The sequence below is a fragment of the Neofelis nebulosa genome, chromosome 15 (assembly GCF_028018385.1).
Source record: "Neofelis nebulosa isolate mNeoNeb1 chromosome 15, mNeoNeb1.pri, whole genome shotgun sequence".
Taxonomy (NCBI): Eukaryota; Metazoa; Chordata; class Mammalia; order Carnivora; family Felidae; genus Neofelis; species Neofelis nebulosa.
Genome location: NC_080796.1, coordinates 4,819,870 through 4,832,206, shown reverse-complemented (window position 1 = coordinate 4,832,206; position 12,337 = coordinate 4,819,870). Strand labels below are relative to the sequence as shown.

Here is a 12,337-nt window from a genome sequence, read left to right as displayed (position 1 = left end):
AAGAGACTTATTTGACACAGGAGGACACCATTAGATTGAAGGTTAGGGGATACAGTACCATGTATTATGCTACTGGAAGTCAAAAGAAAGCTGGGGTAGCCATACTTAGATCAGACAAATGAGATTTTAAACCAAAGACTCTAACAAGAGATGGCGAAGGGGATTATATCATAATTTAGGGATCTATCCATCAAGAAGAGCTAACAATTGTAAATGTTGGTGCTCCCAACTTGAGAGCCCCCAAATACATACATTGATTAATCACAAACCGAAGCAATCTTATTGATAATCATATGGAGATTGTAGGTGACTTAAATACTCCCTAACAACAATGGACAGATCACCTAGGCACAAAATCGGTAAAGAAACAAAGGCCCTGAATGATACGCTGGACCAGATGGATTTGACAGATCTATTCAGAACTTTTCATCCAACAGTAGCAGAATACACATTCTTCTCAAGTGCACGTGGAACCTTCTCCAAAACAGATCACACAGTGGGTCACAAAACAGCCCTCCATAAATATAAAAGAACTGAGATCATACCATGCGTATTTTCAGATCACAACACTATGAAACTTGAAATCAAACAAAAGAAAAAGTTTGGGAAGCCTCTAAATGCATGGAGGTTGAAGAACATCCTACTGGAGAAAGAATGGGTCAACCAGACGATGAAAGGCAAAATTAAAAAATATATATACGGGCAAATGAAAATGAAAACATGACAGTCCAACCCCTTCGGGATGCAGCAAAGGCAGCCCTAAAAGGAAAACACATCGCCATCCAGGCCTTTCTCAAGAAATAAGAACAACCCGAAATACAAAATCGAACCTCACACCTAAAGAAAGTAGAAGAAGAACAGCAAAGAAACCTTACAGCCATTAGAAGAAATAATAAAGATTAGAGCATATATAAACACTATAGAATCCAAAAGAAAAACCTGAAAAAAAAATAGTAGAACAGATCAATGAATCTAAGAGCTGTTTTTTTTAAAGAATAAATAAACTTGATAACCCCCTAGCCAGCTTTCTCAAAAAGAAAAGAGAATCCGAATAGATAAAATCACGAATGAAAAAGGAGAGGTCACAATCAACACCACAGAAATACAACTATTAGAGAATACTACGAAAATGTATATGCCAACAAACTGGACAACCTGGAAGAAATGGACACAAACCTAGACAACCACACATTACCCAAACTTAAATGGGAAGAAATAGAAAATTTGAACAGACCCATAACCAGCAAAGAAATTCAATCAGTTATCAAAAATCTCCCAACAAATATGAGTCCTGGACCAGAAGTCTTCCCAGGGGAATTCTACCAGACATTTAAAGCAGAGTTAATACCGATTCTTTTCCAGCTGTTGAACAAAGAAATGGAAGAAAAGCTTCCGGACTCTTTCTATGAAGCTAGCATTGCCTTGATTCCCAACACAGATAGAGACCCCACTAAAAAGGAGAATGACAGGCCAATATTCCTGATGAACATGGATGCCAAAATTCTTAACAAGATACTAGCAAATCCAATTCGACAGTATATGAAAGAATTCTTCACCATGATCAAGTGGGATTCATTCCTGGGCTACAGGGCTGGTTCAATATTCGCAAATCAATCAAAATGATACATCACCTTAATAGGAGAAAGGATACGATCATTCATATGATCCTGTCAATAAATACAGAAAAACATTTGACTGAATACAGCATCCTTTGTTAATAAGAAACCCTCAAGAAAGTTGGGATACAAGGAACATACCTTAACATCATAAAAGCCATATATGAGAAGCCTGCTGTGAATATCCTCAATGGGGAGAAACAGAGAACTTCCCCCCTACCCTGCCCGCCGAAGATAAGGAACACAAAAGGGATGTCCACTCTCACCAGTGTTGTTGAACATACTGTTGGAAGGCCTAGCCTCAGCAATCATACAACAAAATGAAATAAAACACATCCAAATTGGCAAAGAAGAAGTTAAACTTTCACTTTTCGTAGATGGCATGATACTCTACATGGAATACCTAAAAGACTCCACCAAAAAGCTGCTCCAACTGATACATGAATTCAGAAAAGTCACAGGATACAAAATCAACACACAGAAATTGATTGCACTTCTATATACCAATAATGAAGCCACAGAAAGAGAAATCAAGAAACTGAGCTCATTTACAATTACACCAAGAACCATAAGATACCTAGGAATCAACCTAACCAAAGCTATAAGAGATTTGTATCCTGAAAACTATAGAAAACATATCAAAGAAATTAAAGAAGACACAAAGAAATGGAAAAACATTCTATGCTCATGGACTGGAAGAAGAAATATTGTAAATATGTCGATAACGACCCAAAGCAATCTACACATTCAGTGCAATCCCAATCAACGTTGCACCAGCATTCTTCTCAGAGCTAGAACAAACAATCTTACAATTTGTATGGAACCACAAAAGATCCCAGATAGCCAAAGTAATGTTGAAAAAGAAAACCAAAGCTGGAGGCATCACAATCCCAGACGTTAGCCTCTACTACAAAGCTGCGATCATCAAGGGAGTATACTATCGGCACAAAAAGAGACGCAAAGGCGAATGGCATAGAATAGAGAATCCAGAAATGGACCCACAAATGTATGGCCAACTAAACCTTGGCAAAGCAGAAAAGAGTATCCAATGGAAAAAAGATAGGCTCTTTAAGGTTAGAGTGGGAGAGAGCCAAAGCATAAGAGACTGTTAAAAACTGAGAACAAACGGAGGGTTGATGGGGGGTGGGAGGGAGGGCAGGGTGGGTAATGGGTATTGAGGAGGGCACCTTTTGGGATGAGCACTGGGTGTTGTATGGAAACCAATTTGACAGTAAATTTCATATATTAAAAAATAAAATTAAAAAAGAAAACTAAAAAAAAAATGCTTAATATATTACCAATGTCTGATTTTTAACCTTTACTTTCATGTTTTGATTCAGCTGCTCCAAGTGCATATTTGACTCTTCAATAAACAAAGGTATCCTCCTTTAAATTAAAAAAAAAAAAAAAAGATAGGCTCTTTAGCAAATGGTGCTGGGAGTGCTGGACAGCAACATGCGGAAGAATGAAACAGGACCAGTTTCTTACACCGTGCATAAACTCAAAATGGATGAAAGACCTCAATGTGAGAGAGGAAACCATCAAAACCCTAGAGGAGAACACAGGCCACAACCTCTTTGACCTTGGCTACAGCAACTTCTTCTCAACACATCTCTGAAGGCAAGGGACATAAAAGCAAAACTGGACTCTTGGGACCTCATCAAGGTAGAAAGCTTCTGCACTTCAAAGGAAACAATCCACAAAATTAAAAGGCACCAACGGAATGGGAGAAGATATCTGCACATGACATATCAGGTAAAGGATTAGTACCCATACTCTAGAAAGAATTGGCCAAACTCAACACCGAAAAACAAATAATCCAGGGAAGAAATGGGCAGAAGACATGAATAGACACTTTTCCAAAGAAGACATCCAGATGTCCAACAGGCACATGAAAGGATGTTCAACGTCGCTCATCATCAGGGAAATACAAATCAAAACCACATTGAGATACCACCTCACACCGGTCAGGGTAGATAAAATTAACAACTGAGGAAACAACAGACATTGGTGAGGATGTGCAGAAATGGGAATTCTCTTGCACTGTCGGTGGGAATGCATGGTTGGTGCCGCTGCTCCAGAAAACAGTGCGGAGGTTCCTCAAAAAATTAAAAATAGAATTACCTTACAACCCTGCAATTGCACTACTAGGCATATATCCGAGGGATACAGGAGTGCTGATTCATAGGGGCAAATGTGCCCCAACGTTTATACTATCAACAATCACCAAATTATGGAAAGAACCCAAATGTCCATCAACTGATGAATGGGTAAAGAAGATGTGGTTTATATATACAATGGATATTACTTGGCAATGAGAAAGAATGAAATCGTGCCATTTGCAACAACATGGATGGAACTGGAGGGTACTATGTGAAGTGAAATAAGTCAGTCAGAGAAAAACAGATATCATATGTTTTCACTCATATGTGGATTTTGAGAAACTTAACAGAAGAACATGGGGGAATAGAAGGGGGAAAATAGTTTCAAACAGAGAGGGAGGCAAACCATAAGAAACTCTTAAATACAGAGAACAAACTGAAGGTTCATGGAGGGGTGGGGGAAAGGGGAGAGTAGGTGATGGGCATTGAGGAGGGCACTTGTTGGGATGAGCACTGGGTGTGGTATGTAAGTAATGAATCATGGGAATATACTCCCAAAGCCAAGAGCACGATGTATACACTGTACGTTAGCTAACTTGACAATAAATTATATTTCATTAATTAATTAATTAATTAATTAATTAAACTACAGCAATGTGTGTGTGTGGGGGGTAATCTAACAATACACTAAGGGATAATTTGTTGTTACCAAATGGGGTTTATCCCAGAAATGCAGAGTTGGTTTAAGATTCAAAAACCGTATCTATCTCCGTAGATAAAATATGTTCCTTGTCAAAATTCAACATCCATTCCAGATAAAAACTTTCGGCAATCCTGGAATACAAGGGAACTTCAATATGATTTAAAACAAAACAAAACAAAACAAAACAAGTCTTGATAACTCTACAGCTAACGTTATATATAATGGTGAAAAACTGAATGCATTTCCTATAAGATCAGGAAGAAGACAGGAATGACATTCACTGAATGACTTCTTTTGTTCAGCACTATACTAGCAGTTCTAGCCAATGCAATCAAACAAGATAAAGCAACAAAGGACATCCAGATAGAAAATGAAGTGAAACTGTCTCTATTAGCAATCACATGGTCACAAAATAGAAGTTGGCAAACTCCAGCCTATGGGCCACGTTACTTGTTTCGGTAAATTAAATTTTATCAAAATACAGCCATGTCCATTAATTTATGCAGTATCTATTGGCTGCTCTTATAGTACAATGGAAAAGCTGATTAGTTGTGACAGAGAATGTATTGGCTACAAGTCTACAGTATTTATCATTGCTAGTAAAATAGTTAAAAATCAATTTTTATGACCTTTGCTTATGTAGAAAATCTGACAGCATTAAGAAAAATGCTACTAGAATTAATAAATGAATTAATCATGGCACATGCATGACTCAGTCGGTTTAGTGTCTGTCTCTTGATTTCAGCTCAGTCTATGATCCCAGAGTCATGGGATGGAGCCTGATGTCAGGCTCGCACTGAGCATGGAGACTACTTAAGATTCTCTCTCTCTCGCTCTCTCTCTCTCTCTCTCTCCCCCCCTCTCTCTCTCTGTCTCTTTCTCACTCTCTCTCGATCTCTCTCTCTCTCTCTGCCCCTCTCCCCTGCTCATGTACTCTCTCTAATATTAAATATATCTATACATATAAATTGATCAAGGTTGGAGGATACAGAATCATTACACAAAAATCAACTATATTTCTATATATTAGCTATAAAGAATCAAAAATTAAAATTTTGGGGTATCTGGGTGGCTCAGTTGGTTAAGCACTGGGCTCAGGCTCAGGTCATGATCTCACCGTTGGTGAGTTCAAGCCCCACGTCGGGCTCTGTACTGAGAGCTTGGAGCCTGGAGCCAACTTCAGATTCTGTCTACCTCTCTCTCCGCCCCTCCCCAACTCATGCTCTGTCTCTCTCTCAAGAGTAAACATTAAAAAAAATTAAATGTAAGATATATTATTTACAACTGCACTGAAAATAAAAAGCAATCACAGTTAATATCATAAAAGAAAGAAAGACCTATACATTAAACACTACAAAATATTACTGAGAAAATTTTAAAAGGCCTATATCAAGGGAGAGATATATACTCTGTTCAGGGGTTAAAAGATTCAATATTGTCAAGAAGTCAATTCTCCCCAAATAAATCTGTAGATTCAACATAATCTAAACTTAAATTCCAGAAGACCACCAGAGTTGGTTTTTGTTTGTTTGTTTGTTTGTTTGAAGAAACAGACAAACTGAATCTAAAATTCACGTGGAAATGCAAAGGATCCAGAGTAGCGGAAGAACCCTGAAAAGAACAGAGCAGGACGACAAACACTACCTGATTTCAAAAATCCTTATAAACTGGCAGTGATTAAAACAGCATAATATTGGTACAAAGATGGACAAAGAGATCAATGAGACAGAATAGGGCACATACTTAAACCCTCACATATGTGGCCAACTGATTATGACAAAGGAACAATGGCATAAAGTGGAGAAAACACAGCCTTTTCAATAAATGGTGCTGGAACAACTAGCTATCCATATGCAAAAGAATTAACTTGTGTCCATACTCTGTATCTCAAATAAAAAAGAATATAAAATGGGTCATAGATCTAAATGTAAGACCTAAAACTATAAAACTTCTAAAAGAAAGCATGAGATAAAAGCTTTGTGACCTTGTGCTATGCAAATATTTCTTAGATATGAAAACCAAAAGCAACAATCATACAAGAACAAATGAATGTGTAAACTGGACTTCACCAAAAAGAAAAACTGCTCTTCAAAAACACTGTTGAGAGAAGGAAAAGTCACAGAGTGGGAGAAGAAAAACCTTGCAAAGAAAAGAGAGGTGAGAAAGGAACTGTACCTAGCTCTTTCCACCATCTTTCTGTGCCACCATCATGAGGCAAGTGAATGTCGTGGCAGATGCTTCCCAAAGCATAACAATACTGAAAAGAGAAGCAAACTCCAGGTTCTTACTAGGCCATGCTCCAAAGACATTGTCCATTTTCTAACTGTGATGATGAAGCATGGTTACACTGGTGAATTTAAAATCATTGATGATCACAGAGTTGGGAAAATTGTTGTGAAACTCACAGGCAGGTTAAGCAAGCATGGAGTGACTGGCCCCAGAATTGATGGACAATGCAAAGATCCAGAAAAATGGCAGAATAATCTGCTCAGTTTGGTTTCATTATACTGACCACCTCAGCTACAGTCATGGACCATGAAGAAGCAAGATGAAAACACACAGAAGGGGAAATCCTGGGATTCTTTTTCTAGGGATGTAATACATATGTGCAAATAAAATGCCTCAGTGGAAACAACAACAACAACAACAACAACCACAAAAAAAAAAGAAAACAAAATAAGAAGGAACTGTGTCTAGATTATACAAAGAATTCTGAAAACTCAACAACTAAGAACACAAACAAACAAATTTTTAAAACAACCAAAGGTTTGGACAATTCAAAGAAGATACACAGATGGCAAACAAGCACATGAAAATATGCTCACCATCATCCGTTATTAGGGAAATGTATATTGAAACCATAGTGAGATATATACTAAATATCCATCCGAATGGCTAGGATTTAAAAACCTGACAATACTAAGTGTCCATGAATATGTATGTAGGAATTGGTGCTGACACAGACTGCTGGAGGGAATGGAAAACCATACTACTCCTTTAGAAAACAATTTGGCAGCTTCATAATAAGGGAATATAAAGGGACATGAGATTTTTAAGGGTGATGAATATGTTAACTGTCTGGATTATGGTTATCGTTTCATACGTGTAAACATATGCCAAAACTATCAAATGACACACTTCATATATGTGCAGTTTACCTAACTAAAGCTGTTGGAAACAAAAAGCTCTTTCAGAGGAAGAACGTCTAAAACACTGGATAAGACACAGACGGAAAGAAGGATGTAAAACCATACAAGATGAAGCCAGAGGACTGTGGCCTTTAACCTAATAGCAATGAGAAGTAACAGCTATGCTTTAAGCAAGGGGGTACCATGATGAAAGACACATTTTTTAAAACATATACTAATTATGGTTGCAGTGTAGACCAAGGTCCTGGGAGGTAGAACGGCAGGGAAAACAGTCCTGAGGTTATTTCATTCATCTAGGAGAAAAATAATGACCTGACCTGGGTGAAGGCACAGAAGAGAAGCAGAGTTAACAAACACATTAGATGTGCCATTCCCACTAAGAAAGGTACAGTAGAAATGATGGCTCTTTGGCTGAGAGGATACAATAGTGCTCCTTTTATTTTAATATAAAACATATTTCTGAGATGAGCAGCTCTATAATACAGCAGTGCTCTATGGTGCAGTAGTAGGCAAGGTGTGCACATATTACTACAGCAATATACGTAAAAAGGCTTCCTACCTTTACAATCCATGCCAAGTTGTTCAATCAGCAACATGAAATTCTTAGAGTAAGGCAACTCACAATGCTCTGAAGCTGTTTCAGATGACTGAATGAAGTCGACAAGGTCATCCATAGAGGTAATTTGCTTTTTGACCTACCAATGAATAATACCATTTCAAAATGTCCCCCACATATTTATAAAATATACTAGGTGTAGAGAAGTGATAAATAGCCATCTTTTTATAAAAGCAAAAACAGGGGCACCTGAGTGGCTCAGTCGGTTGAGCATCCGACTCCATTTTGGCTCAGGTCATGACCTCAGGGCTCCTGAGTTTGACTCCCACGTTGACCTCCACAATGACAGCATGGAGCCTGCTGGGGATTCTCTCTCCCCCTCTCTCTCAGCCCCCCCCCCCACTTGTGCGTGCTCTCTCTCAAAATACATTTTAAAAATAAGTGAATGAACATTTAAAAGCGAAACCATAGAGACTTTTTAAAAGAACGGATTTTTATCAAAAAGACACTGTTATCCATAGCTAGTATTTCTAAGTAACTTTTTCACAGCAAATGTCTCTACAACAAAGGAAGATTTTCTATTTTTTCACATCTTTCATAAAGTAATTTTTTGCCACTGAACAATATTCCTAACAAATATGTATCAAAATGATATAATAAAATAAAAATAAAATAAATAATAAATACAATAAAATTACATTGTCTCTTTTGCTTACCTTGTTCTTTTTCTTAGAAATTTTCTTTGCAGGTCTGAAAAAACCCAACAATTCTTTTCAGGCAAATATTAAATACTTAAAATACAAAGCGTATCTAAACCTATTGTTTCTGATATAAAATCTCTGCATTTGAATCTAATTTTCTACAAAGGGGATTAAACAACAGAGTAACATTAAACAACATAGAAAACATTCTACTGCTAATATTAACAAAGGATTAGGTGTATCCAGTTCTCGTATATGTGCTGCTGAAGCAAGCACAACAAAGTACTAACGTTAGGTAATAACTAACAAAAGCAAAGGAAAATCCTAATGCTACTTGCGTTATTTGATAGGAATGATACCATTGTTTGTGTTGTTGTCGTCATTTTACTAAAAATAAGCTTTTACTGGCACTAAAACCTACTTGGAAAGTGCAAGTTAACTCCCTATATGAAAGAACCCCTTTTTAACAATCATGATACTAACGTGTTGAAGACTCACTATGCAGCTACTCTCTAGGCATTACTATGAGCCCTTTACATGTCTTCAAGGTATTTGAAGCCCCACAACAATCCTATGAAGTAGGTTATTATATTAGGTATTTTACACAGGAAGAAAATGAGGCACAGAAAGTCGAAGTGACTTGCCCAAGAAGCCCTCGTCGCTGGCCAAGAACAGACCCTGAATTCAAACCCAGGAATGTGCCTTCAAACATGTGTTTTATACTATGTGGTTAAAGTAATACTCCAGTGTTTCTAACTAATATGACAGCAAATGAATCTATATTATGATTCGATTTCTCGCCATAGTGATACATAACAATTTCTGAATCTTACACATTTTTTAAGAGACTTTATACTTGGCAAGATGGGAAATCTACTTTCAATAAACTAAAGATTTGCTTCTTCTAGAGAAGTTCCTCAACAGGCATTCATTCATTCATTCATTCATTCATTCCACTGTTTATTCCCACATTCAACACATACTTATTGAGCATACAATCTGTGTCAATGGCACTGTTGGTACAGGAAGCATGGTTTTGGTAATTTAGAGCTCTCTAGTCCAAAAGGAATAATCTGTTATGGATTACTAGTTTCTTTTCCAATTGTAAATGAACAAAATCTTCCCCTTTCCCCAGAACCTAAATAATATTAACTTAATAGAACCAGATACTTTAAAGTCCCTAACAAAATCATAGCTATTTGTGATATTATCAAAGGCACTGCATATCTAAAAGCATCAAGGAAGGATTAGTTTTATTCAGAGTGGCCTCAGTGTTTGCATACATTTATGATAAGGGTGTGTGTGTGTGTGTGTATACAAATATATACATATAGAACTTATACACATATACTTATATATACATATATAAGAAATTATACATCTAATTTGTATATTATGCATATACATATACATATGTATATTATACATATAATATACATATAATAAATATACATATACATACATATAAGAAATTATATAGCCATATATATATAAATATATATATAAATATATATATGTAAATATATATATATATATATATATATATATATATATATACACTTGCATACATACATATATATTTTTAAATCTGCATATTCAATTGTATGAGAATACCCCATTGTGGAACCAATTCAGAATAAACCAACTTCTTGCACAAAATCACATGAATAAGAGTACTAAAGACAATTACTATAATCTTTAAAAGATAATGTAATACAATCAACAAACTTCCTAATGTTTGGAAATGCAAACAATATTAAATTAACTAACCATGTCTATCTCTATTGATCATTTCCAACAGAATACATACTCTAAAAGCTCCCATCTTAAAATAAAAAGAGAAAGAAAATGCCTTTGCAATTCACATTCTTTTTCAGTTATCATCCATTTCTCTATTACCTTTCCCAATTAAAATGCTCTAAGGAGTTGTTTACACTTACTCATCTTCCATGCTTCCATGGTGACTACTGAAACTGCTCCTTGACAAAGTCACTTACCCTCATCACAACTTTTCAAGCAGTGTGTTTGATATGTTGAGTATTTCTTGCTTTAGCTTGGACCTACCTGCACTACAGCATTTTATTTCCACAAAAGGTAATCACTGCTAAAATTCCTTCACAGGCACATAAAGAATTTATAGATTTTACCTGCTTTCATGCTGATCCTTTTCACTGAAATGGCTGCCATCATTCTTTTGTAGTGGACCACCAGGTAGAGAATCTGCCTTCTGCAACACTGGTGTGATCACAGATCCTTTTGATGTCCCTTTTTCATTTTCACCTTTCTTTAACTTCTTCACATGTAAACCAGGTTCCCTCCTTAAAAAAAAAAACAAAGCCATTAAAAAGCCATAAAAAAGCCAATGTTTTCTAATAATTTTACTGATAAAGAATAAAAAGACCATTTTCATCAAGTTCTGAATTTTACCCATCTGACTTAATTTGATTAATTCAGAGAACAGTGCTGAAGTACCAACCGTACAAAAGGAAATACTCATCTGTTGCTTCAAACACAGGTAAATATACAATTAGAATACAATGTGATTTGTAAGAATTGACATGTGAAAAGCTGTAAGTGAGGACGAGAAAGGCTTTACTGAAGAGGGAAAATAAACAGCAGAGGTCAGCAGGGAAAGAAACGGGAGAAAACCATTTTCTTAGAGATTAGAATGTGAGCACAAAGATTACACAGATGGCATCCAGGTGCCTTGAAAGGAAAAAGTATAAGCTTATAGGAACTTGGAAAAAAAACCATAAAATACATGGAAGCAAGTAGTAAGAGATCAGTCAGGAAAGAAATTCTGAAGAACTTGAAGGTTACACTAAAAAGTTAGAGTTCATTTCCTAAAGGCAGTGACTCTGAGACATGGGAGTAATAACTAGATGTGTGCTCTATTTTGGGCTTTGCTTTTAAATATAAGAATGCTTAATTTCAACAAAGTTTTAAAGTAGCAGGAGGTCCATATAACATGAAAGAAGAAATCAGGGAAATATCTTAGGGGAAAAACTACTTTTAAAATACCCATATGTCAGAGCGATATCAGTATCATAGCTGAACAAGATGTACGTTGTTGCGTCTCCCCACCTACAACAAACTGGCATCTCATCCACCCACGGGCAAAACTGCCTTTGCAGGAGCTGTGGGGATCTAGCACTATATTCCAAGGGACCGAGGACAAGTCTTGCCTACCCGTGCATCAGGTAACAGGCAGACATACTACAGTCTAATCTGTGGACCTAGCAATAGCCCATAAAGCGCCTCCAGCCCCTCCCTCTCAGCCACATCGGTGAGCCCCTCCCTAGAAAACACTCTCTAAGATAATCACCCGTGGATGAGAGAGCCTTTTTGGAAAACCAGGTGTCCTACAGAGAATTTCCAGCATCCCACTGGAGCAAAAAAATCAGGTTTGGACACACTGAAGAGGTAGTCATTAAAGATTGGAGGAGGTGACTGCTACTTCAAATGCAAAGACAGCAATGCAAAACTGCAAAGAATATAAAATATCAAGGA

General features: G+C 36.7%; 1 protein-coding gene and 1 pseudogene across 1 annotated transcript in view; one reads left to right on the top strand and one right to left on the bottom strand.

Moving 5' to 3' along the window:
* The window catches only part of LOC131496464 (ankyrin repeat domain-containing protein 26-like), a 94,653-nt gene that overhangs the window by 54,719 nt on the left and 27,597 nt on the right, over nucleotides 1–12,337 (bottom strand). The window contains exons 6-8 of the mRNA XM_058702023.1: nucleotides 10,975–11,145; nucleotides 8,843–8,876; nucleotides 8,130–8,265 (exon numbers count right to left, since the gene is read on the bottom strand). Coding sequence (XP_058558006.1) covers nucleotides 8,130–8,265; nucleotides 8,843–8,876; nucleotides 10,975–11,145 — 341 coding nt within the window. The remainder of the gene's footprint in view (nucleotides 1–8,129; nucleotides 8,266–8,842; nucleotides 8,877–10,974; nucleotides 11,146–12,337) is intronic.
* On the top strand, nucleotides 6,628–7,012 carry LOC131495919 (small ribosomal subunit protein uS8-like; annotated as a pseudogene).